The sequence below is a fragment of the Oncorhynchus kisutch genome, unplaced genomic scaffold, assembly GCF_002021735.2.
Source record: "Oncorhynchus kisutch isolate 150728-3 unplaced genomic scaffold, Okis_V2 Okis04b-Okis11a_hom, whole genome shotgun sequence".
NCBI classification, from domain to species: Eukaryota; Metazoa; Chordata; class Actinopteri; order Salmoniformes; family Salmonidae; genus Oncorhynchus; species Oncorhynchus kisutch.
Genome location: NW_022261981.1, coordinates 10,157,583 through 10,181,582, shown reverse-complemented (window position 1 = coordinate 10,181,582; position 24,000 = coordinate 10,157,583). Strand labels below are relative to the sequence as shown.

At 52.1% G+C, this 24,000-nt stretch overlaps 1 protein-coding gene across 1 annotated transcript in view; it reads right to left on the bottom strand.

The window, feature by feature from the left end:
• The window catches only part of LOC109882527 (rho GTPase-activating protein SYDE2), a gene marked incomplete at its 3' end in the record, with an annotated part of 57,773 nt that overhangs the window by 12,829 nt on the left and 20,944 nt on the right, over positions 1-24,000 (bottom strand). The window contains 4 exon segments of the mRNA XM_031813139.1: positions 538-767; positions 3,269-3,500; positions 4,186-4,916; positions 11,538-12,536. Coding sequence (XP_031668999.1) covers positions 538-767; positions 3,269-3,500; positions 4,186-4,916; positions 11,538-12,536 — 2,192 coding nt within the window.

Sequence of the window (24,000 nt, the reverse complement as noted above, 5' to 3'; positions counted from 1 at the left end):
GTGTGAAACAGTGTAAATGAGGTGGGGGTTGTTGTCCTGTGTGTGAAACAGTGTAAATGAGGTGGGGGTTGTTGTCCTGTGTGTGAAACAGTGTAAATGAGGTGGGGGCTGTTGTCCTGTGTATGAAACAGTGTAAATGAGGTGGGGGCTGTTGTCCTGTGTATGAAACAGTGTAAATGAGGTGGGGGCTGTTGTCCTGTGTATGAAACAGTGTAAATGAGGTGGGGGGGGGGGTTGTTGTCCTGTGTATGAAACAGTGTAAATGAGGTGGGGGCTGTTGTCCTGTGTATGAAACAGTGTAAATGAGGTGGGGGGGTGGGGGCTGTTGTCCTGTGTATGAAACAGTGTAAATGAGGTGGGGGTTATTGTCCTGTGTATGAAACAGTGTAAATGAGGTGGGGGCTGTTGTCCTGTGTATGAAACAGTGTAAATGAGGTGGGGGTTGTTGTCCTGGGTATGAAACAGTGTAAATGAGGTGGGGGGGGGGGGGGGGGTTGTTGTCCTGTGTATGAAACAGTGTGCTGTAAACTAACTAACCCTCAGTCCTCTCTTCTGGATCTCAGCCACACTCTTCTGTATGAGCAGAGGAACGGGGGCAGCGGTGTTCTCCTTGTCCACCAGGTGGCGCAGCTCCACTCCAAACACCATGGGGGGGTTGAGGTGGCAGGGTCGGGGGTTGGGGGGCTCCCACTGCTCCAGCAGGGTCAGCTTCACGTACAGTAGACCTCTGGGCTCTAATCTAACGCATATCTGCTGAGACCGAGAGGCTGGGGAAGGAGAGGGACACAAGAGATAGCAGAAGGGGAGGGAGAGGGACAGAAGAGATAGCAGAAGGGGAGGGAGAGGGACAGAAGAGATAGCAGAAGGGGAAGGAGAGATAGCAGAAGGGGAAGGAGAGGGGCAGAAGAGATAGCAGAAGGGGAAGGAGAGGGACAGAAGGGGAAGGAGAGGGGCAGAAGAGATAGCAGAAGGAGAAGGAGAGGGACACGAGAGATAGCAGAAGGGGACGGAGAGGGACAGAAGAGATAGCAGAAGGAGAAGGAGAGGGACACGAGAGATAGCAGAAGGGGACGGAGAGGGACAGAAGAGATAGCAGAAGGAGAAGGAGAGGGACACGAGAGATAGCAGAAGGGGAAGGAGAGGGACATAAGAGATAGCAGAAGGGGAGGGAGAGGGACAGAAGAGATAGCAGAAGGGGAGGGAGAGGGACAGAAGGGGAAGGAGAGGGACAGAAGAGATAGCAGAAGAAGAAGGAGAGGGACACAAGAGATAGCAGAAGGGGACGGAGAGGGACAGAAGAGATAGCAGAAGGAGAAGGAGAGGGACACGAGAGATAGCAGAAGGGGAAGGAGAGGGACAGAAGAGATAGCAGAAGGGGAAGGAGAGGGACAGAAGAGATAGCAGAAGGGGAAGGAGAGGGACAGAAGGGGAAGGAGAGGGACAGAAGAGATAGCAGAAGGAGAAGGAGAGGGACAGAAGAGATAGCAGAAGGGGAGGGAGAGGGACAGAAGAGATAGCAGAAGGGGAAGGAGAGATAGCAGAAGGGGAAGGAGAGGGGCAGAAGAGATAGCAGAAGGGGAAGGAGAGGGACAGAAGGGGAAGGAGAGGGGCAGAAGAGATAGCAGACGGAGAAGGAGAGGGACACGAGAGATAGCAGAAGGGGACGGAGAGGGACAGAAGAGATAGCAGAAGGAGAAGGAGAGGGACGCGAGAGATAGCAGAAGGGGACGGAGAGGGACAGAAGAGATAGCAGAAGGAGAAGGAGAGGGACACGAGAGATAGCAGAAGGGGAAGGAGAGGGACATAAGAGATAGCAGAAGGGGAGGGAGAGGGACAGAAGAGATAGCAGAAGGGGAGGGAGAGGGACAGAAGGGGAAGGAGAGGGACAGAAGAGATAGCAGAAGAAGAAGGAGAGGGACACAAGAGATAGCAGAAGGGGACGGAGAGGGACAGAAGAGATAGCAGAAGGAGAAGGAGAGGGACACGAGAGATAGCAGAAGGGGAAGGAGAGGGACAGAAGAGATAGCAGAAGGGGAAGGAGAGGGACAGAAGGGGAAGGAGAGGGACAGAAGAGATAGCAGAAGGGGAAGGAGAGGGACAGAAGGGGAAGGAGAGGGACAGAAGAGATAGCAGAAGGAGAAGGAGAGGGACAGAAGAGATAGCAGAAGGGGAGGGAGAGGGACAGAAGGGGAAGGCGAGGGACAGAAGAGATAGCAGAAGGAGAAGGAGAGGGACACGAGAGATAGCAGAAGGGGAAGGAGAGGGACAGAAGAGATAGCAGAAGGGGAGGGAGAGGGACAGAAGGGGAAGGAGAGGGACAGAAGAGATAGCAGAAGAAGAAGGAGAGGGACACAAGAGATAGCAGAAGGGGACGGAGAGGGACAGAAGAGATAGCAGAAGGTAGAAGGAGAGGGACACGAGAGATAGCAGAAGGAGAGGGACACAAGAGATAGCAGAAGGGGAAGGAGAGGGACAGAAGAGATAGCAGAAGGGGAAGGAGAGGGACAGAAGGGGAAGGAGAGGGACAGAGGAGATAGCAGAAGGAGAAGGAGAGGGACAGAAGAGATAGCAGAAGGAGAAGGAGAGGGACAGAAGAGATAGCAGAAGGGGAGGGAGAGGGACAGAAGGGGAAGGAGAGGGACAGAAGAGATAGCAGAAGGGGAAGGAGAGGGACAGAAGAGATAGCAGAAGGGGAGGGAGTGGGACAGAAGAGATAGCAGAAGGAGAAGGACAGAAGAGATAGCAGAAGGGGAGGGAGAGGGACAGAAGAGATAGCAGAAGGGGAAGGAGAGATAGCAGAAGGAGAAGGAGAGGGACAGAAGAGATAGCAGAAGGGGAAGGAGAGGGACAGAAGAGATAGCAGAAGGGGAAGGAGAGGGGCAGAAGAGATAGCAGAAGGGGAGGGAGAGGGACAGAAGAGATAGCAGAAGGGGAAGGAGAGGGGCAGAAGAGATAGCAGAAGGGGAAGGAGAGGGACAGAAGAGATAGCAGAAGGGGAAGGAGAGGGACAGAAGGGGAAGGCGAGGGACAGAAGGAATTGATGGAACAAGAGAAGGAGAAACACAGTTGATTGACAGAGTGATTCCAAAAGAAGATCAGGAACTAAGGTTAGCTAAGATGCCTTCAGACAAATTAAATTCCACTGGTATGGAAAACCCTTCTGCTGCATCCCTCACAGTGCATCAGTGAAGTGGATGGTATAACAACAGTGAGACAGAACTGCATCTACTACGTTCATATGAACTTTTATCTCTCTGGTTGCTCCTACCTTTGAACAGAGGGGGTATGGACACAGCCCCCAGACAGCAGACCCTGTTCCTGGTCGCTGCAGTGGAGTCGCTGCCCTTCGTGGTGGTAGTCTCAGCCCCGGGGTAAGGGGTGAGCACCACCAGTTTCAGCAGCCTGGCCCTCTCCAGCTCCAGGTTGAAGGTGTGGTTGAGGGGCAGAGAGCCCCCCCTGGAGGTTAGCAGGCCGGTACGTGCCCTGGTTACACCATCCACCTGAGGAACACAATGGAAAATAAGTTGCACTGTTTGGTGTTATTCTCAATTATACTAAATACAATGTAGACAGACAGACAGGCAGAGAGACAGACAGACATACAGACAGGCAGACAGAGAAAGAGACAGACAGACAGACAGACAGGCAGACAGGCAGAGACAGAGAGACAGACAGACAGACAGACAGACAGACAGACAGACGGACGGACAGACGGATAGACAGACAGACAGGCAGACAGACAGATAGACAGACAGAGAAGGCAGACAGGCAGACAGACAGACAGACAGACAGACAGACAGACAGACAGACAGACAGACAGACAGACAGACAGACAGACAGGCAGGCAGACAGACAGGCAGACAGACAGGCAGACAGAGACAGACAGGCAGACAGACAGACAGACAGACAGACAGACAGACAGACAGACAGACAGACAGACAGACAGACAGACAGGCAGACAGACAGGCAGACAGAGAAAGAGACAGACAGGCAGACAGGCGGACAGACAGGCAGACAGACAGACAGACAGACAGACAGACAGACAGGCAGACAGGCAGACAGACAGACAGGCAGAGAAAGAGACAGACAGACAGGCAGACAGGCAGACAGACAGACAGGCAGGCAGACAGACAGAGAAAGAGACAGACAGTCAGACAGACAGACAGACCCTTTATTAAAAATCACCTGGATGGCACAGAACACCTCCTTACTGGCGTCCTGTTTAGGGGCCCTCAGCAGTTTCTCCACCCCAACGAGATGCACCGTGAGCAGGCCGGAGACTCGCTGGGCGCACCGTGGCTGGTCCGACAAGTTGTAGACTCTGAACGAGCTCAGGTCAGAGGTCATGGTCACTCCCTCCTGGCTGGAGTGGTGGGTGGAGCGGGGTGGTGGAAGAGGGGGGTTGTGGGCCGATGAGGGTCCCCCTGGTCCACCCTGTTTGGGCAGCAGCTCAGGTGAGTCTCCGTCGCTCAGGTAGCCCCCCTTACTGGCGGCAGAGGAGCGTCCCCTGGAGGAGCGTCGTTGTGGTCTCGCCGGGGCCGAAGTGTCCAGGTGGTACCTGCTGATCACCTCGTTGGACTGCTCCTTACGGACGTCTGGGGGTGATGTCCCCTCTCCACCCCCGTCCCCTCCTCCTCGGCCCGTCCCCTCCTTCCCGTGGCGATGGGAGCGAGAGGAGCGCAGGCTGAGTTTACGGCGGAGTTCGGGGAGTTTCTTAATCTTCATGGAAAGGGATTTCCGGACCATTCCTGGGGATTTGATCCTGTCCATCATGCTGCTGGCCACGCCACCTTTCTTCTGGGCCCCGGGGCTGTCTGAGGGGACTGACACACCTCCTCCGGAGCTGGAAACACCCCCTTCTCCACCTGCAACCCCGAAAGACTGCAGGTCCTCACTCTGGATCTGGTGAATTACATCTGAGATGATGGAGAGAGGAGAGAGGAGAGAGGAGAGAGGAGAGGAGAGAGGAGAGAGGAGAGAGGAGAGAGAAGAGGAGATGGATGGAGAGAGGAGAGAGGAGAGAGGAGAGAGGAGATGGATGGAGAGAGGAGAGAGGAGAGAGGAGAGAGGATGGAGAGAGAGAGGAGAGAGGAGAGAGGAGAGATGATGGAGAGAGGAGAGAGGATGAGAGAGGAGAGAGGGATGGAGAGAGGAGAGAGGAGAGAGGATGGAGAGAGGAGAGAGGAGAGAGGAGAGAGGATGGAGAGAGGAGAGAGGAGAGAGGAGAGAGGAGAGAGGAGAGATAATGGAGAGAGGAGAGAGGATGGAGAGAGGAGGAGAGAGGAGAGAGGAGAGGAGGAGAGAGGAGAGGATGGAGAGAGGAGAGAGGATGGAGAGAGGAGAGAGGAGAGAGGAGAGATGGATGGAGAGAGGAGAGAGGATGGAGAGAGGATGGAGAGAGGAGAGATGATGGAGAGAGGAGAGATGATGGAGAGAGGAGAGAGGATGGAGAGAGAGAGAGATGATGGAGAGAGGAGAGATGATGGAGAGAGGAGAGATGATGGAGAGAGGAGAGAGGATGGAGAGAGGAGAGAGGATGGAGAGAGGAGAGAGGATGGAGAGAGGAGAGAGGATGGAGAGGAGAGGGATGGAGAGGAGAGAGGATGGAGAGAGGAGAGATGATGGAGAGAGGAGAGATGATGGAGAGAGGAGAGATGATGGAGAGAGGAGAGATGATGGAGAGAGGAGAGATGATGGAGAGAGGAGAGATGATGGAGAGAGGAGAGATGATGCGAGAGAGGAGAGATGATGGAGAGAGGAGAGATGATGGAGAGAGGAGAGAGGATGGAGAGAGGAGAGATGATGGAGAGAGGAGAGATGATGGAGAGAGGAGAGAGGATGGAGAGAGGAGAGAGGATGGAGAGAGGAGAGAGGATGGAGAGAGGAGAGAGGAGGAGAGAGGAGAGAGGATGGAGAGAGGAGAGAGGAGAGAGGAGAGAGGATGAGAGAGGAGAGAGGATGGAGAGAGAGAGGAGGAGAGAGGAGAGAGGATGGAGAGGAGAGGAGGATGAGAGGAGAAGAGAGGAGAGAGGAGAGAGGATGGAGAGAGGAGAGAGGAGGAGAGGAGAGAGGAGAGAGGAGAGAGAGGAGAGAGGAGAGAGGAGGAGAGAGGAGAGAGGATGGGAGAGAGGAGAGAGGAGAGAGGAGAGAGGGAGAGAGGAGAGAGGAGAGAGGAGGAGAGGATGGAGAGAGGATGGAGAGAGGAGAGAGGATGGAGAGAGGAGAGAGGAGAGAGGAGAGGAGAGAGGAGAGAGGAGAGAGGATGGAGAGAGGAGAGAGGATAGAGGAGAGAGGATGGAGAGAGGATGGAGAGAGGAGAGAGGAGAGAGGATGGAGAGAGGAGAGAGGATGGAGAGAGGAGAGAGGATGGAGAGAGGAGAGAGGAGAGAGGATGGAGAGAGGAGAGAGGAGAGAGGATGGAGAGAGGAGAGAGGATGGAGAGAGGAGAGAGGAGAGAGGAGAGAGGAGAGAGGATGGAGAGAGGAGATGAGGATGGAGAGAGGAGAGAGGAGAGAGGAGAGAGGAGAGAGGAGAGAGGAGGATGATGGAGAGAGGAGAGATGATGGAGAGAGGAGAGAGGAGAGAGGAGAGAGGAGAGAGGAGAGATGATGGAGAGAGGAGAGAGGAGAGAGGATGGAGAGAGGAGAGAGGATGGAGAGAGGAGAGAGGAGAGAGGAGAGATGATGGAGAGGGAGAGAGGAGAGAGGATGGAGAGAGGAGAGAGGATGGAGAGAGGAGAGAGGATGGAGAGAGGAGAGAGGAGAGAGGAGAGATGATGGAGAGAGGAGAGAGGAGAGGGATGGAGAGGATGAGAGAGGAGAGAGGATGGAGAGAGGAGAGAGGATGGAGAGAGGAGAGAGGAGAGAGGAGAGAGGATGGAGAGAGGAGAGATGATGGAGAGGAGAGAGGATGGAGAGAGGAGAGGGATGGAGAGAGGAGAGATGATGGAGAGAGGAGAGAGGATGGAGAGAGGAGAGAGGATGGAGAGAGGAGAGAGGATGGAGAGAGGAGAGAGGATGGAGAGAGGAGGAGAGGATGGAGAGAGAGGATGGAGAGAGGAGAGAGGATGGAGAGAGGAGAGAGGATGGAGAGAGGAGAGAGGAGAGAGGATGGAGAGAGGAGAGAGGAGAGAGGATGGAGAGAGGAGAGAGGAGAGATGAGAGAGGAGAGAGGATGGAGAGAGGAGAGATGATGGAGAGAGGAGAGAGGATGGAGAGAGGAGAGAGGAGAGAGGATGGAGAGAGGAGAGATGATGGAGAGGAGAGAGGATGGAGAGAGGAGAGGGATGGAGAGAGGAGAGATGATGGAGAGAGGATGGAGAGAGGAGAGAGGAGAGAGGGAGAGAGGATGGAGAGAGGAGAGAGGATGGAGAGGAGAGAGGAGAGAGGAGAGAGGATGGAGAGAGGAGAGATGATGGAGAGAGGAGAGATGATGGAGAGAGGAGATGGATGGAGAGAGGAGAGAGGATGGAGAGAGGAGAGGGATGGAGAGAGGAGAGATGATGGAGAGAGGAGAGATGATGGAGAGAGGAGAGATGATGGAGAGAGGAGAGAGGATGGAGAGAGGAGAGATGATGGAGAGAGGAGAGAGGATGGAGAGAGGAGAGAGGATGGAGAGAGGAGAGATGATGGAGAGAGGAGAGAGGATGGAGAGAGGAGAGAGGATGGAGAGAGGAGAGATGATGGAGAGAGGAGAGAGGAGAGAGGATGGAGAGAGGAGAGAGGATGGAGAGAGGAGAGGGATGGAGAGAGGAGAGGGATGGAGAGAGGAGAGATGATGGAGAGAGGAGAGAGGATGGAGAGAGGAGAGATGATGGAGAGAGGAGAGGGATGGAGAGAGGAGAGATGATGGAGAGAGGAGAGAGGATGGAGAGAGGAGAGAGGATGGAGAGAGGAGAGATGATGGAGAGAGGAGAGATGATGGAGAGAGGAGAGATGATGGAGAGAGGAGAGATGATGGAGAGAGGAGAGATGATGGAGAGAGGATGGAGAGAGGAGAGAGGATGGAGAGAGGAGAGAGGATGGAGAGAGGAGAGAGGATGGAGAGAGGAGAGATGATGGAGAGAGGAGAGATGATGGAGAGAGGAGAGATGATGGAGAGAGGAGAGATGATGGAGAGAGGAGAGATGATGGAGAGAGGAGAGATGATGGAGAGAGGATGGAGAGAGGAGAGAGGATGGAGAGAGGAGAGAGGATGGAGAGAGGAGAGGATGGAGTGAGGAGAGATGATGGAGAGAGGATGGAGAGAGGAGAGAGGATGGAGAGAGGAGAGAGGATGGAGTGAGGAGAGATGATGGAGAGAGGAGAGAGGATGGAGAGAGGAGAGAGGATGGAGAGAGGAGAGAGGATGGAGAGAGGAGAGATGATGGAGAGAGGAGAGAGGATGGAGAGAGGAGAGAGGATGGAGAGAGGAGAGAGGATGGAGAGAGGAGAGATGATGGAGAGAGGAGAGAGGATGGAGAGAGGAGAGAGGATGGAGAGAGGAGAGAGGATGGAGAGCGGAGAGATGATGGAGAGAGGAGAGATGATGGAGAGAGGAGAGGGATGGAGAGAGGAGAGATGATGGAGAGAGGAGAGAGGATGGAGAGAGGAGAGAGGATGGAGAGAGGAGAGAGGATGGAGAGAGGAGAGAGGATGGAGAGAGGAGAGATGGATGGAGAGAGGAGAGAGGATGGAGAGAGGAGAGAGGATGGAGAGAGGAGAGAGGATGGAGAGAGGAGAGAGGATGGAGAGAGGAGAGAGGATGGAGAGAGGAGAGAGGATGGAGGGAGGAGAGATGATGGAGAGAGGATGGAGAGAGGAGAGAGGATGGAGAGAGGAGAGAGGATGGAGAGAGGAGAGAGGAGAGATGATGGAGAGAGGATGGAGTGAGGAGAGAGGAGAGATGATGGAGAGAGGAGAGAGGAGAGAGGATGGAGAGAGGAGAGATGATGGAGAGAGGAGAGATGATGGAGAGAGGAGAGAGGATGGAGAGAGGAGAGAGGATGGAGAGAGGAGAGATAATGGAGAGAGGAGAGATGATGGAGAGAGGAGAGATGATGGAGAGAGGAGAGATGATGGAGAGAGGAGAGATGATGGAGAGAGGAGAGATGATGGAGAGAGGAGAGATGATGGAGAGAGGAGAGATGATGGAGAGAGGAGAGATGATGGAGAGAGGAGAGATGATGGAGAGAGGAGAGATGATGGAGAGAGGATGGAGAGAGGAGAGATGATGGAGAGAGGAGAGGGATGGAGAGATGATGGAGAGAGGAGAGATGATGGAGAGAGGAGAGATGATGGAGAGAGGAGAGAGGATGGAGAGAGGAGAGATGATGGAGAGAGGAGAGAGGATGGAGAGAGGAGAGATGATGGAGAGAGGAGAGATGATGGAGAGAGGAGAGATGATGGAGAGAGGAGAGATGATGGAGAGAGGAGAGAGGATGGAGAGAGGAGAGATGATGGAGAGAGGAGAGGGATGGAGAGAGGAGAGATGATGGAGAGAGGAGAGATGATGGAGAGAGGAGAGATGATGGAGAGAGGAGAGATGATGGAGAGAGGAGAGATGATGGAGAGAGGAGAGATGATGGAGAGAGGAGAGGGATGGAGAGAGGAGAGATGATGGAGAGAGGAGAGATGATGGAGAGAGGAGAGATGATGGAGAGAGGAGAGGGATGGAGAGAGGAGAGATGATGGAGAGAGGAGAGATGATGGAGAGAGGAGAGATGATGGAGAGAGGAGAGGAATGGAGAGAGGAGAGATGATGGAGAGAGGAGAGGGATGGAGAGAGGAGAGATGATGGAGAGAGGAGAGGGATGGAGCAAAGAGAGGAGAGAGATGTCATGTAGCTACAGTAGTTATCTGTAGGTGACTACAGTAGTTATCTGTAGGTGACTACAGTAGTTATCTGTAGGTGGCTACAGTAGTTATCTGTAGGTGACTACAGTAGTTATCTGTAGGTGACTACAGTAGTTATCTGTAGGTGACTACAGTACCTTCATGTGACTACAGTAGTTATCTGTAGGTGACTACAGTAGTTATCTGTAGGTGACTACACTAGCTTCATGTAGCTACAGTTATCTGTAGGTGACTACACTAGCTTCATGTGACTACAGTAGTTCTCTGTAGGTGACTACACTACCTTCATGTAGCTACAGTAGTTATCTGTAGGTGACTACACTAGCTTCATGTGACTACAGTAGTTATCTGTAGGTGACTACACTAGCTTCATGTGACTACAGTAGTTATCTGTAGGTGACTACACTACCTTCATGTAGCTACAGTTATCTGTAGGTGACTACACTAGCTTCATGTGACTACAGTAGTTATCTGTAGGTGACTACAGTAGTTATCTGTAGGTGACTACACTAGCTTCATGTGACTACAGTAGTTATCTGTAGGTGACTACAGTAGTTATCTGTAGGTGACTACAGTAGTTATCTGTAGGTGACTACAGTACCTTCATGTGACTACAGTAGTTATCTGTAGGTGACTACAGTAGTTATCTGTAGGTGACTACACTACCTTCATGTAGCTACAGTTATCTGTAGGTGACTACACTAGCTTCATGTGACTACAGTAGTTATCTGTAGGTGACTACAGTAGTTATCTGTAGGTGACTACACTAGCTTCATGTGACTACAGTAGTTATCTGTAGGTGACTACAGTAGTTATCTGTAGGTGACTACAGTAGTTATCTGTAGGTGACTACAGTACCTTCATGTGACTACAGTAGTTATCTGTAGGTGACTACAGTAGTTATCTGTAGGTGACTACACTACCTTCATGTAGCTACAGTTATCTGTAGGTGACTACACTAGCTTCATGTGACTACAGTAGTTATCTGTAGGTGACTACAGTAGTTATCTGTAGGTGACTACACTAGCTTCATGTAGCTACAGTAGTTATCTGTAGGTGACTACAGTAGTTATCTGTAGGTGACTACAGTAGTTATCTGTAGGTGACTACACTACCTTCATGTAGCTACAGTAGTTCTCTGTAGGTGACTACACTAGCTTCATGTGACTACAGTAGTTATCTGTAGGTGACTACAGTAGTTCTCTGTAGGTGACTACACTACCTTCATGTAGCTACAGTAGTTATCTGTAGGTGACTACACTAGCTTCATGTGACTACAGTAGTTATCTGTAGGTGACTACACTAGCTTCATGTGACTACAGTAGTTATCTGTAGGTGACTACAGTAGTTATCTGTAGGTGACTACAGTAGTTATCTGTAGGTGACTACAGTAGTTATCTGTAGGTGACTACACTACCTTCATGTAGCTACAGTAGTTCTCTGTAGGTGACTACACTAGCTTCATGTGACTACAGTAGTTATCTGTAGGTGACTACAGTAGTTCTCTGTAGGTGACTACACTACCTTCATGTAGCTACAGTAGTTATCTGTAGGTGACTACACTAGCTTCATGTGACTACAGTAGTTATCTGTAGGTGACTACACTAGCTTCATGTGGCTACAGTAGTTATCTGTAGGTGACTACAGTACCTGTAGCATATGAATCATGTGGCTACAGTAGCTTGTTCTACATTATGTACTTACCTGGGCTTTCTCCGTCTCTGTCTCTCCTACTGCAGGCTGAGCTGTCTAATGTGATGGCTTTGGTCTGATGGGCGCTGTCTGGGCTGGAGCCACCTGAAGGGCACTGGTTCTGGGTGGCATGATGCTCTAAACGGGAGGCCCCTCCACCTCCACCGGTGCCAGGGCTCACCACCATCCCTGCCCGTCGCTGGCTCCTCATCTGGGGATCCCTCGACGTCTCTGACAGTCCCTCTGTCTCCCTCCTCCTCCAGGGGTTCTCACTATCTAACCTAACACCCCCTCCCCCTCCTCCTCCTCCTCCTCCTCCTCCTCCACCTCCTCCTCCTCTTAAACCTCCGATGCCACGCAACACGTCCTCCTCCTCTGGAATAGGGTTGTACCAAATGTTGTTGTCCCCTTCTGTGCGTTGCCTCAGCTCAGCGAAGCAGTTGGGTGGGAGGCCTAGACGCGAGTAGGACTCATCGGCCGCCTGGCTCTTTCCTGTGGACAGTACCCAGGCTCGGCTGCTCCTGTCCAGGGTCTGGAGATAGGCCCCTGACCCCGAGGACTTCACCATACAGGAGGAGACACAGATCTCAGCGTAACCTCCTATAGGGTTGGTGAACTCTGGGACTGCGGTGTGGACAGGGGGAGGAGGCTCACAGAAGGAGGTGCTACATTGTCCCTGATGCTCCCAGTCTAAATCATCACACCTCCTCCTGTCCAGCCCGGCCTCCACTAACGTCTTCTGGCTCCAGGCCTGTTTGGAGGTTGAGACCTGGGCCTTTCCTGAGCTGCTATCCGAGTCACAAGCCCCGTAGAGCAGGCTGTGAGAGCCCTCTGTGCCTGGTGTGGAGGCCAGTTTGGCCCACTGCTGTTTCTTGGCCACTGTTATCTGGGTGCGTGGGGTGGTGGTGCTGTCCTCTGTTGGCGGGGTCGGGGGTTCGTCCTCCGCGTTCGTTACCGTTGACAACGATGAGGATGAAGCGCTTTGGGTGACATCACTCTTCCGCTGGATGTCTGGAGGGAAACAACGCAACTATTATGGTCATTATCCAGTCCAATAAAGACTGTATTATGGTCATTATCCAGTCCAATAAAGACTGTATTATGGTCATTATCCAGTCCAATAAAGACTGTATTATGGTCATTATCCAGTCCAATAAAGACTGTATTATGGTCATTATCCAGTCCAATAAAGACTGTATTATGGTCATTATCCAGTCCAATAAAGACTGTATTATGGTCATTATCCAGTCCAATAAAGACTGTATTATGGTCATTATCCAGTCCAATAAAGACTATTATGGTCATTATCCAGTCCAATAAAGACTGTATTAAGGTCATTATCCAGTCCAATAAAGACTGTATTATGGTCATTATCCAGTCCAATAAAGACCGTACTTGGTATCAACATGTTGGCTTCATAAATACAACGCTACAAGACATTGACATGATGGGCAACGAGAGACGTTCCTAATGAAACGATGGGCAACGAGAGACGTTCCTAATGAAACGATTGGCAACGAGAGACGTTCCTAATGAAACTATGGGCAACGAGAGACGTTCCTAATGAAACGATGGGCAACGAGAGACGTTCCTAATGAAACGATGGGCAACGAGAGACGTTCCTAATGAAACGATGGGCAACGAGAGACGTTCTTAATGAAACGATGGGCAACGAGAGACGTTCCTAATTAAACGATGGGCAACGAGAGACGTTCCTAATGAAACGATGGGCAACGAGAGACGTTCCTAATGACATGATGGGCAACGAGAGACTTTCCTAATGAAACGATGGGCAACGAGAGACGTTCCTATTGAAACGATGGGCAACGAGAGACGTTCCTAATGAAACGATGGGCTACGAGAGACGTTCCTAATGAAACTATGGGCGACGAGAGACGTTCCTAATGAAACGATTGGCGACGAGAGACGTTCCTAATGAAACAATGGGCGACGAGAGACGTTCCTAATGAAACGATGGGCGACGAGAGACGTTCCTAATGAAACGATGGGCAACGAGAGACGTTCCTAATGACATGATGGGCAACGAGAGACGTTCCTAATGAAACGATGGGCAACGAGAGACGTTCCTATTGAAACGATGGGCAACGAGAGACGTTCCTAATGAAACGATGGGCAACGAGAGACGTTCCTAATGAAACTATGGGCAACGAGAGACGTTCTTAATGAAACGATGGGCGACGAGAGACGTTCCTAATGAAACGATGGGCAACGAGAGACGTTCCTAATGACATGATGGGCAACGAGAGACGTTCCTAATGAAACGATGGGCAACGAGAGACGTTCCTATTGAAACGATGGGCAACGAGAGACGTTCCTAATGAAACGATGGGCAACGAGAGACGTTCCTAATGAAACTATGGGCAACGAGAGACGTTCTTAATGAAACGATGGGCGACGAGAGACGTTCCTAATGAAACGATGGGCAATGAGAGACGTTCCTATTGAAACGATGGGCAACGAGAGACGTTCCTAATGAAACGATGGGCAACGAGAGACGTTCCTAATGAAACTATGGGCAACGAGAGACGTTCTTAATGAAACGATGGGCGACGAGAGACGTTCCTAATGAAACGATGGGCAATGAGAGACGTTCCTAATGAAACTATGGGCAACGAGAGACTTTCCTAATGACACGATGGGCAACGAGAGACGTTCCTAATGAAACGATGGGCAACGAGAGACGTTCCTAATGAAACGATGGGCATTTCCTTTACCACTGGGACTGACTTGGTCCCAAGAACAAATTTTTTTTTCAAATGTGTTTCTGTCTACAATGAGTCATGAGGAAAAAGAGAGGAGAGGAGAGAAAAGTCGGAAAACGAAAGAGCATAAACAGCTTGAGAGCGAAGGAGAGGAGTAAGGGGGTTAGCTATTTAGTGGTTTGTTAAGTCTCTCTCTCTCTCTCCATACCTCAGTCCGAAGGAGAGGAGTAAGGGGGTTAGCTATTTAGTGGTTTGTTAAGTCTCTCTCTCTCTCCATAACTCAGTCCCATCTCTCTCTCTCCTTCGCTCTTTCTCTCTCTGTCCTTTGATCTCTCTCTCTCTCTCTCCATACCTCAGTCCCATCTCTCTCTCTCTCTCCATACCTCAGTCACATCTCTCTCTCTCCATACCTCAGTCCCATCTCTCTCTCTCTCTCCATACCTCAGTCCCATCTCTCTCTCTCTCTCTCTCCATACCTCAGTCCCATCTCTCTCTCTCTCTCCATACCTCAGTCCCATCTCTCTCTCTCTCTCCTTCGCTCTTTCTCTCTCTGTCCTTTGCTCTCTCTCTCTCTCTCTCCATACCTCAGTCCCATCTCTCTCTCTCTCTCCATACCTCAGTCCAATCTCTCTCTCTCTCTCCATACCTCAGTCCCATCTCTCTCTCTCTCTCCATACCTCAGTCCCATCTCTCTCTCTCTCTCCATACCTCAGTCCCATCTCTCTCTCTCCATACCTCAGTCCCATCTCTCTCTCTCTCTCCATACCTCAGTCACATCTCTCTCTCTCCATACCTCAGTCCCATCTCTCTCTCTCTCTCCATACCTCAGTCCCATCTCTCTCTCTCTCTCCATACCTCAGTCCCATCTCTCTCTCTCTCTCCATACCTCAGTCCCATCTCTCTCTCTCTCTCCTTCGCTCTTTCTCTCTCTGTCCTTTGCTCTCTCTCTCTCTCTCTCCATACCTCAGTCCCATCTCTCTCTCTCTCTCTCCATACCTCAGTCCAATCTCTCTCTCTCTCTCCATACCTCAGTCCCATCTCTCTCTCTCCATACCTCAGTCCCATCTCTCTCTCTCCATACCTCAGTCCCATCTCTCTCTCTCCATACCTCAGTCCCATATCTCTCTCTCCATACCTCAGTCCCATCTCTCTCTCTCTCTCTCTCCATACCTCAGTCCCATCTCTCTCTCTCTCTCCATACCTCAGTCCCATCTCTCTCTCTCTCTCCATACCCCAGTCCCATCTCTCTCTCTCCATACCTCAGTCCCATCTCTCTCTCTCTCTCCATACCTCAGTCCCATCTCTCTCTCTCTCTCCATACCTCAGTCCCATCTCTCTCTCCATACCTCAGTCCCATCTCTCTCTCTCTCCATACCTCAGTCCCATCTCTCTCTCTCTCTCCATACCCAGTCCCATCTCTCTCTCTCTCTCCATAACTCAGTCCCATCTCTCTCTCCATACCTCAGTCCCATCTCTCTCACTCTCTCTCTCTCCATACCCCAGTCCCATCTCTCTCACACTCTCTCTCTCTCTCTCCATACCCCAGTCCCATCTCTCTCACTCTCTCTCTCGCTCCATACCTCAGTCCCATCTCTCTCTCTCTCTCTCTCTCTCCATACCTCAGTCCCATCTCTCTCTCTCCATACCTCAGTCCCATCTCTCTCTCTCCATACCTCAGTCCCATCTCTCTCCTTCTCTCTCTCTCTCTCTCCATACCTCAGATCCATCTCTCTCCCTCTCTCTCCATACCTCAGATCCATCTCTCTCCCTCTCTCTCCATACCTCAGTCCCATCTCTCTCTCTCTCTCTCTCCATACCTCAGATCCATCTCTCTCTCTTTCTCTCCATACCTCAGTCCCATCTCTCTCTCTCTCTCTCTCCATACCTCAGATCCATCTCTCCCTCTCTCTCTCCATACCTCAGATCCATCTCTCTCTCTCTCTCCATACCTCAGTCCCATCTCTCTCTCTCCCTCTCTCTCCATACCTCAGTCCCATCTCTCTCCCTCTCTCTCGCTGACATCCTGCACATCTGGATTCCTCTCTCCCTGTTCCTTTACTCTTCCCTCTCCTTCCTCTCCCACCCTCCTCTGCTCTCTCTCTCTCTCTCCTCTTTTTCCTGTGGCTGTCTTCCCTCTCCTTCCTCTCCCCCTCCTCTGCTCTCTCTCTCTCTCTCTCCTCTTTTTCCTGTGTCTTCCCTCTCCTTCCTCTCCCCCCTCCTCTGCTCTCTCTCTCTCTCTCTCTCTCCTCTTTTTCCTGTGGCTGTCTTCCCTCTCCTTCCTCTCCTCCCCTCCTCTGCTCCTTCTCCCTCTCTCCTCTTTTTCCGGTGTCCTCCCTCCCCTCCTCCCCTCCCCTCCTCTGCTCCCTCTCTCTCTCCTCTTTTTCCTGTGTCCTCCCTCTCTAGTTTGTGTGTGTGAGCCTGGTGACGTCCAATAACATGGCAGGAATCATGAATAACCCCACTGTGTCTGTCTACAATCTAATCCGTTATATACAGTGCCTTCGGAAACTATTCAGACCTTTCTCCACATTTTGTCAGGGTTACAGCCTTATTCTTAAAAAAATATATATATATATATTTTGCCCTCATCAATCTACACACACATTTACATAAGTATTCAGACCCTTTACTCAGTACTTTGTTGAAGCACCTTTAGCAGCGATTACAGCCGCGAGCCTCCTTCGGTAGGACAGCCGCGAGCCTCCTTCGGTAGGACAGCCGCGAGCCTCCTTCGGTAGGACAGCCGCTAGCCTCCTTCGGTAGGAGAGTCTGGAGCCTCCTTCGGTAGGCCAGTCTCGAGCCTCCTTTGGTAGGACATTCTCGAGCCTCCTTCGGTAGGACAGCCGCGAGCCTCCTTCGGTAGGACAGTCTCGAGCCTCCTTTGGTAGGACATTCTCGAGCCTCCTTCGGTAGGACAGCCGCGAGCCTCCTTTGGTAAGACGTTTCTTCTCTCCGTTCTTCTCTGCAGATAAAGGCTGGAAGGTTCTGGAAGGTTCTCCCATCTCCACAGTGGAACTCTAGAGCTCTGTCAGAGTGACTATCGGGTTCTTGGTCACTGACCTTCTCTTCCCGGATTGGTCAGTTTGGCCGGGCGGTCAGCTCCAGGAAGAGTCTTGGTGGTTCCAAACTTCTTCCATTTAATAAGAATGATTGGAGGCCACTGTGTTGTTGGGGACCTTCAATGCTGCAGAAATGTTTTGGTACCCTTCCCCAGATCTGTGTCTCGACACAATCCTGTCTCGGAGCTCCACGGACAATTCCTTCGACCTCATGGCTCATTATGGGGTATTGCGTATAGATTGCTAAGGATTTTTTAAATGTTATAATAAGGTTGTAATGTAACAAAATGAGGAAAAAGGCATAGGGTCTGAATAGTTTCCAAAGGCATTTAATGAAGGATCCAGAATATAAGCAGGGGGGTGTGTCCATATGCAGGAGCAAACACGATAGTGACCGTGCCTGTTACACGCTGCTGTGTGGCTACGCTGCTGTGTGGCTACGCTGCTGTGTGGCTATGCTGCCTGTTACACGCTGCTGTGTGGCTACGCTGCTGTGTGGCTACGCTGCTGTGTGGCTACGCTGCTGTGTGCCTGTTACACGCTGCTGTGTGGCTACGCTGCTGTGTGGCTACGCTGCTGTGTGCCTGTTAACACGCTGCTGTGTGGCTATGCTGCTGTGTGGCTACGCTGCTGTGTGGCTACGCTGCTGTGTGGCTATGCTGCTGTGTGGCTACGCTGCTGTGTGGCTACGCTGCTGTGTGGCTACGCTGCTGTGTGCCTGTTACACGCTGCTGTGTGGCTACGCTGCTGTGTGGCTACGCTGCTGTGTGGCTATGCTGCTGTGTGGCTATGCTGCTGTGTGGCTACGCTGCTGTGTGGCTACGCTGCTGTGTGCCTGTTACACGCTGCTGTGTGGCTACGCTGCTGTGTGCCTGTTTACACGCTGCTGTGTGCCTGTTACACGCTGCTGTGTGGCTACGCTGCTGTGTGGCTACGCTGCTGTGTGGCTACGCTGCTGTGTGGCTATGCTGCTGGTGTGGGCTACGCTGCTGTGTGGCTACGCTGCTGTGTGGCTTACGCTGCTGTGTGTCCTGTTACACGCTGCTGTGTGGCTATGCTGCTGTGTGGCTACGCTGCTGTGTGGCTACGCTGCTGTGTGGCTATGCTGCTGTGTGGCTACGCTGCTGTGTGGCTACGCTGCTGTGTGCCTGTTACACGCTGCTGTGTGGCTATGCTGCTGTGTGGCTACGCTGCTGTGTGGCTACGCTGCTGTGTGGCTACGCTGCTGTGTGCCTGTTACACGCTGCTGTGTGGCTACGCTGCTGTGTGGCTATGCTGCTGTGTGGCTACGCTGCTGTGTGGCTATGCTGCTGTGTGGCTACGCTGCTGTGTGCCTGTTACAACGCTGCTGTGTGGCTACGCTGCTGTGTGCCTGTTACACGCTGCTGTGTGCCTGTTACACGCTGCTGTGTGGCTACGCTGCTGTGTGGCTACGCTGCTGTGTGACTATGCTGCTGTGTGGCTACGCTGCTGTGTGGCTACGCTGCTGTGTGCCTGTTACACGCTGCTGTGTGGCTACGCTGCTGTGTGGCTATGCTGCTGTGTGGCTATGCTGCTGTGTGGCTACGCTGCTGTGTGGCTACGCTGCTGTGTGCCTGTTACACGCTGCTGTGTGGCTACGCTGCTGTGTGCCTGTTACACGCTGCTGTGTGCCTGTTACACGCTGCTGTGTGGCTACGCTGCTGTGTGGCTACGCTGCTGTGTGGCTATGCTGCTGTGTGGCTACGCTGCTGTGTGGCTACGCTGCTGTGTGGCTACGCTGCTGTGTCCTGTTACACGCTGCTGTGTGGCTATGCTGCTGTGTGGCTACGCTGCTGTGTGGCTACGCTGCTGTGTGGCTATGCTGCTGTGTGGCTACGCTGCTGTGTGGCTACGCTGCTGTGTGCCTGTTACACGCTGCTGTGTGGCTATGCTGCTGTGTGGCTACGCTGCTGTGTGGCTATGCTGCTGTGTGGCTACGCTGCTGTGTGGCTACGCTGCTGTGTGGCTACGCTTGCTGTGTGGGCTACGCTGCTGTGTGGCTATGCTGCTGTGTGGCTACGCTGCTGTGTGGCTACGCTGCTGTGTGGCTACGCTGCTGTGTGCCTGTTACACGCTGCTGTGTGGCTACGCTGCTGTGTGCCTGTTACACGCTGCTGTGTGCCTGTTACACGCTGCTGTGTGGCTACGCTGCTGTGTGGCTACGCTGCTGTGTGGCTATGCTGCTGTGTGGCTACGCTGCTGTGTGGCTACGCTGCTGTGTGCCTGTTACACGCTGCTGTGTGGCTACGCTGCTGTGTGCCTGTTACACGCTGCTGTGTGGCTGTTACACGCTGCTGTGTGGCTACGCTGCTGTGTGGCTACGCTGCTGTGTGGCTACGCTGCTGTGTAGCTACGCTGCTGTGTGCCTGTTACACGCTGCTGTGTGGCTACGCTGCTGTGTGGCTACGCTGCTGTGTGGCTATGCTGCTGTGTGGCTACGCTGCTGTGTGGCTACGCTGCTGTGTGCCTGTTACACACTGCTGTGTGGCTACGCTGCTGTGTGGCTATGCTGCTGTGTGGCTACGCTGCTGTGTGGCTACGCTGCTGTGTGCCTGTTACACACTGCTGTGTGGCTACGCTGCTGTGTGGCTATGCTGCTGTGTGGCTATGCTGCTGTGTGGCTACGCTGCTGTGTGGCTACGCTGCTGTGTGCCTGTGTGGGCTACGCTGCTGTGTGGCTACGCTGCTGTGTGCCTGTTACACGCTGCTCTGTGGCTACGCTGCTGTGTGCCTGTTACACGCTGCTGTGTGGCTGTTACACGCTGCTGTGTGGCTACGCTGCTGTGTGGCTACGCTGCTGTGTGGCTACGCTGCTGTGTAGCTACGCTGCTGTGTGCCTGTTACACGCTGCTGTGTGGCTACGCTGCTGTGTGGCTACGCTGCTGTGTGGCTACGCTGCTGTGTGGCTACGCTGCTGTGTGCCTGTTACACGCTGCTGTGTGGCTATGCTGCTGTGTGGCTACGCTGCTGTGTGGCTACGCTGCTGTGTGCCTGTTACACGCTGCTGTGTGCCTGTTACACGCTGCTGTGTGGCTACGCTGCTGTGTGGCTACGCTGCTGTGTGCCTGTTACACGCTGCTGTGTGGCTACGCTGCTGTGTGGCTACGCTGCTGTGTGGCTATGCTGCCTGTTACACGCCGCTGTGTGGTTACGCTGCTGTGTGGCTACGCTGCTGTGTGGCTACGCTGCTGTGTGCCTGTTACACGCTGCTGTGTGGCTACGCTGCTGTGTGGCTACGCTGCTGTGTGCCTGTTACACGCTGCTGTGTGGCTATGCTGCTGTGTGGCTACGCTGCTGTGTGGCTACGCTGCTGTGTGGCTACGCTGCTGTGTGGCTATGCTGCTGTGTGGCTATGCTGCTGTGTGGGCTATGCTGCTGTGTGGCTAAGCTGCTGTGTGGCTACGCTGCTGGTCTACTGTAGGTGTGTTAGTACTAGTGAGGGTTGGGAGGGATCATGACTGTAGACTACCCTCCCAACCCTCACTAGTAATATCACACCTACAGTAGACTACCCTCCCAACCCTCACTAGTACTATCACACCACCTGTAGACCATGACTGTAGACTATCCTCCCAACCCTCACTAGTACTATCACACCTACAGTAGACTACCCTCCCAACCCTCACTAGTACTATCACACCTACAGTAGACTACCCTCCCAACCCTCACTAGTACTATCACACCACCAGTAGACCATGACTGTAGACTACCCTCCCAACCCTCACTAGTACTATCCACCTACTGTAGACTACCCTCCCAACCCTCACTAGTACTATCTCACCTACAGTAGACTACCCTCCCAACCCTCACTAGTACTATCACACCTACTGTAGACCTACCCTCCCAACCCTCACTAGAACTAGCACACCTACAGTAGACCATGACTGTAGACTACCCTCCCGACCCTCACTAGTACTATCATACTTACAGTAGACTACCCTCCCAACCCTCACTAGTACTATCACACCTACTGTAGACTACCCTCCCAACCCTCACTAGTACTATCACAACCACCAGTAGACCATGACTGTAGACTACCCTCGCAACCCTCACTAGTACTATCACACCTACTGTAGACTACCCTCCCAACCCTCACTAGAACTATCACACTACTGTAGACTACCCTCCCAACCCTCACTAGTACTAATCACACCTACTGTAGACTACCCTCCCAACCCTCACTAGTACTATCACACCTACTGTAGACTACCCTCCCAACCCTCACTAGAACTATCACACCTACTGTAGACTACCCTCCCAACCCTCACTAGTACTATCACACCTACTGTAGACTACCCTCCCAACACTCACTAGTACTATCACACCTACTGTAGACTACCCTCCCAACCCTCACTAGTACTATCACACCTACTGTAGACTACCCTCCCAACCCTCACTAGTACTATCACACCTACTGTAGACTACCCTCCCAACCCTCACTAGTATTATCACACCTACTGTAGACTACCCTCCCAACCCTCACTAGTACTATCACACCTACAGTAGACCATGACTGTAGACTACCTCCCCAACCCTCACTAGTACTATCACACCTACTGTAGACTACCCTCCCAACCCCCACTAGAACTATCACACCTACTGTAGACTACCCTCCCAACCCTCACTAGTACTATCACACCTACTGTAGACTACCCTCCCAACCCTCACTAGTACTATCACACCTACTGTAGACTACCCTCCCAACCCTCACTAGTACTATCACACCTACTGTAGACTACCCTCCCAACCCTCACTAGAACTATCACACCTACTGTAGACTACCCTCCCAACCCTCACTAGTACTATCACACCTACTGTAGACTACCCTCCCAACCCTCACTAGTACTATCACACCTACTGTAGACTACCCTCCCAACCCTCACTAGAACTATCACACCTACTGTAGACTACCCTCCCAACCCTCACTAGTACTATCACACCTACTGTAGACTACCCTCCCAACCCTCACTAGTACTATCACACCACCAGTAGACCATGACTGTAGACTACCCTCCCAACCCTCACTAGTACTATCACACCTACTGTAGATTACCCTCCAACCCTCACTAGTACTATCACACCACCAGTAGACCATGACTGTAGACTACCCTCCCAACCCTCACTAGTACTATCACACCTACTGTAGACCACCCTCCCAACCCTCACTAGTACTATCACACCTACAGTAGACTACCCTCCCAACCCTCACTAGTACTATCACACCTACTTTAGACTACCTCCCAACCCTCACTAGTACTATCACACCTACTGTAGACTACCCTCCCAACCCTCACTAGTACTATCACACCACCAGTAGACCATGACTGTAGACTACCCTCCCAACCCTCACTAGTACTATCACACCACCAGTAGACCATGACTGTAGACTACCCTCCCAACCCTCACTAGTACTATCACACCACCAGTAGATCATGACTGTAGACTACCCTCCCAACCCTCACTAGTACTATCACACCACCAGTAGACCATGACTGTAGACTACCCAGCAGGGGAACTAGATACTGAACGGGTCAAAAACAAAGTAAGACTGGCAACATCACATACCCCATAATGACATCACAATACCCCCATAATGACAAAGCGAAAACAGAAATATCTTATTTACATAAGTATTCAGACCCTTTGCTTTGAGACTCTAAATTGAGCTCAGCTGCATCCTGTTTCCATTGATCATCCTTGAGATGTTTCTACAACTCGATTGGAGTCCACCTGTGGTAAATTCAATTGATTGGACATGATTTGGAAAGGGTACACACCTGTCTATAAAATGTCCCACAGTTGACAGTGAATGTCAGAGCAAAAACCAAGCCATGAGGTCGAAGGAATTGTCTCTAGAGTTCCGAGACAGGATTGTGTCGAGGCACAGATCTGGGGAAGGGTACCAAAACATTTCTGCAGCATTGAAGGTCCGCAAGAACACAGTGGCCTCAAGAACACAGAAGTTTGAAACCACCAAGACATTTCCTAGAGCTGGCCGCCCGGCCAAACTGAGCAGGGCCTTGGTCAGGGAGGTGACAAAGAACCCGATTGTCACTCTGATAGAGCTTCAGAGTTCCTCTGTGGAGATGGGAGAACCTTCCAGAAGGACAACCATCTCTGCAGCACTCCACCAATCAGGCCTTTATGGTAGGGTGGCCAGACGGAAGCCACTCCTCAGTAAAAGGCACATGACAGCCTGCTTGGAGTTAGCTAAAAGGCACCTAAAGACTCTCAGACCATGAGAAACAAGATTCTCTGGTCTGATGAAACCAAGATTGAACTCTTTGGCCTGAATGCCAAGCGTCACGTCTGGAGGAAACCTGGCACCATCCCTACGGTGAAGCATGGTGGTGGCAGCATCATGCTGGTGGGGATGTTTTTCAGCGGCAGGGACTGGGAGACTAGTCAGGATTGAGGGAAAGATGAACGGAGCAAAGTCATTATGGGGTATTATGTGTAGATTGATGAAGGGGAATTAAAAAATATGAACAGTAAGACCCCACCCTGATACTGAACAGTAGACCCACCCTGAACAGTAGACCCACCCTGATACTGAACAGTAGACCCACCCTGAACAGTAGACCCACCCTGATACTGAACAGTAGACCCACCCTGACCAGTAGACCCACCCTGATACTGAACAGTAGACCCACCCTGATACTGAACAGTAGA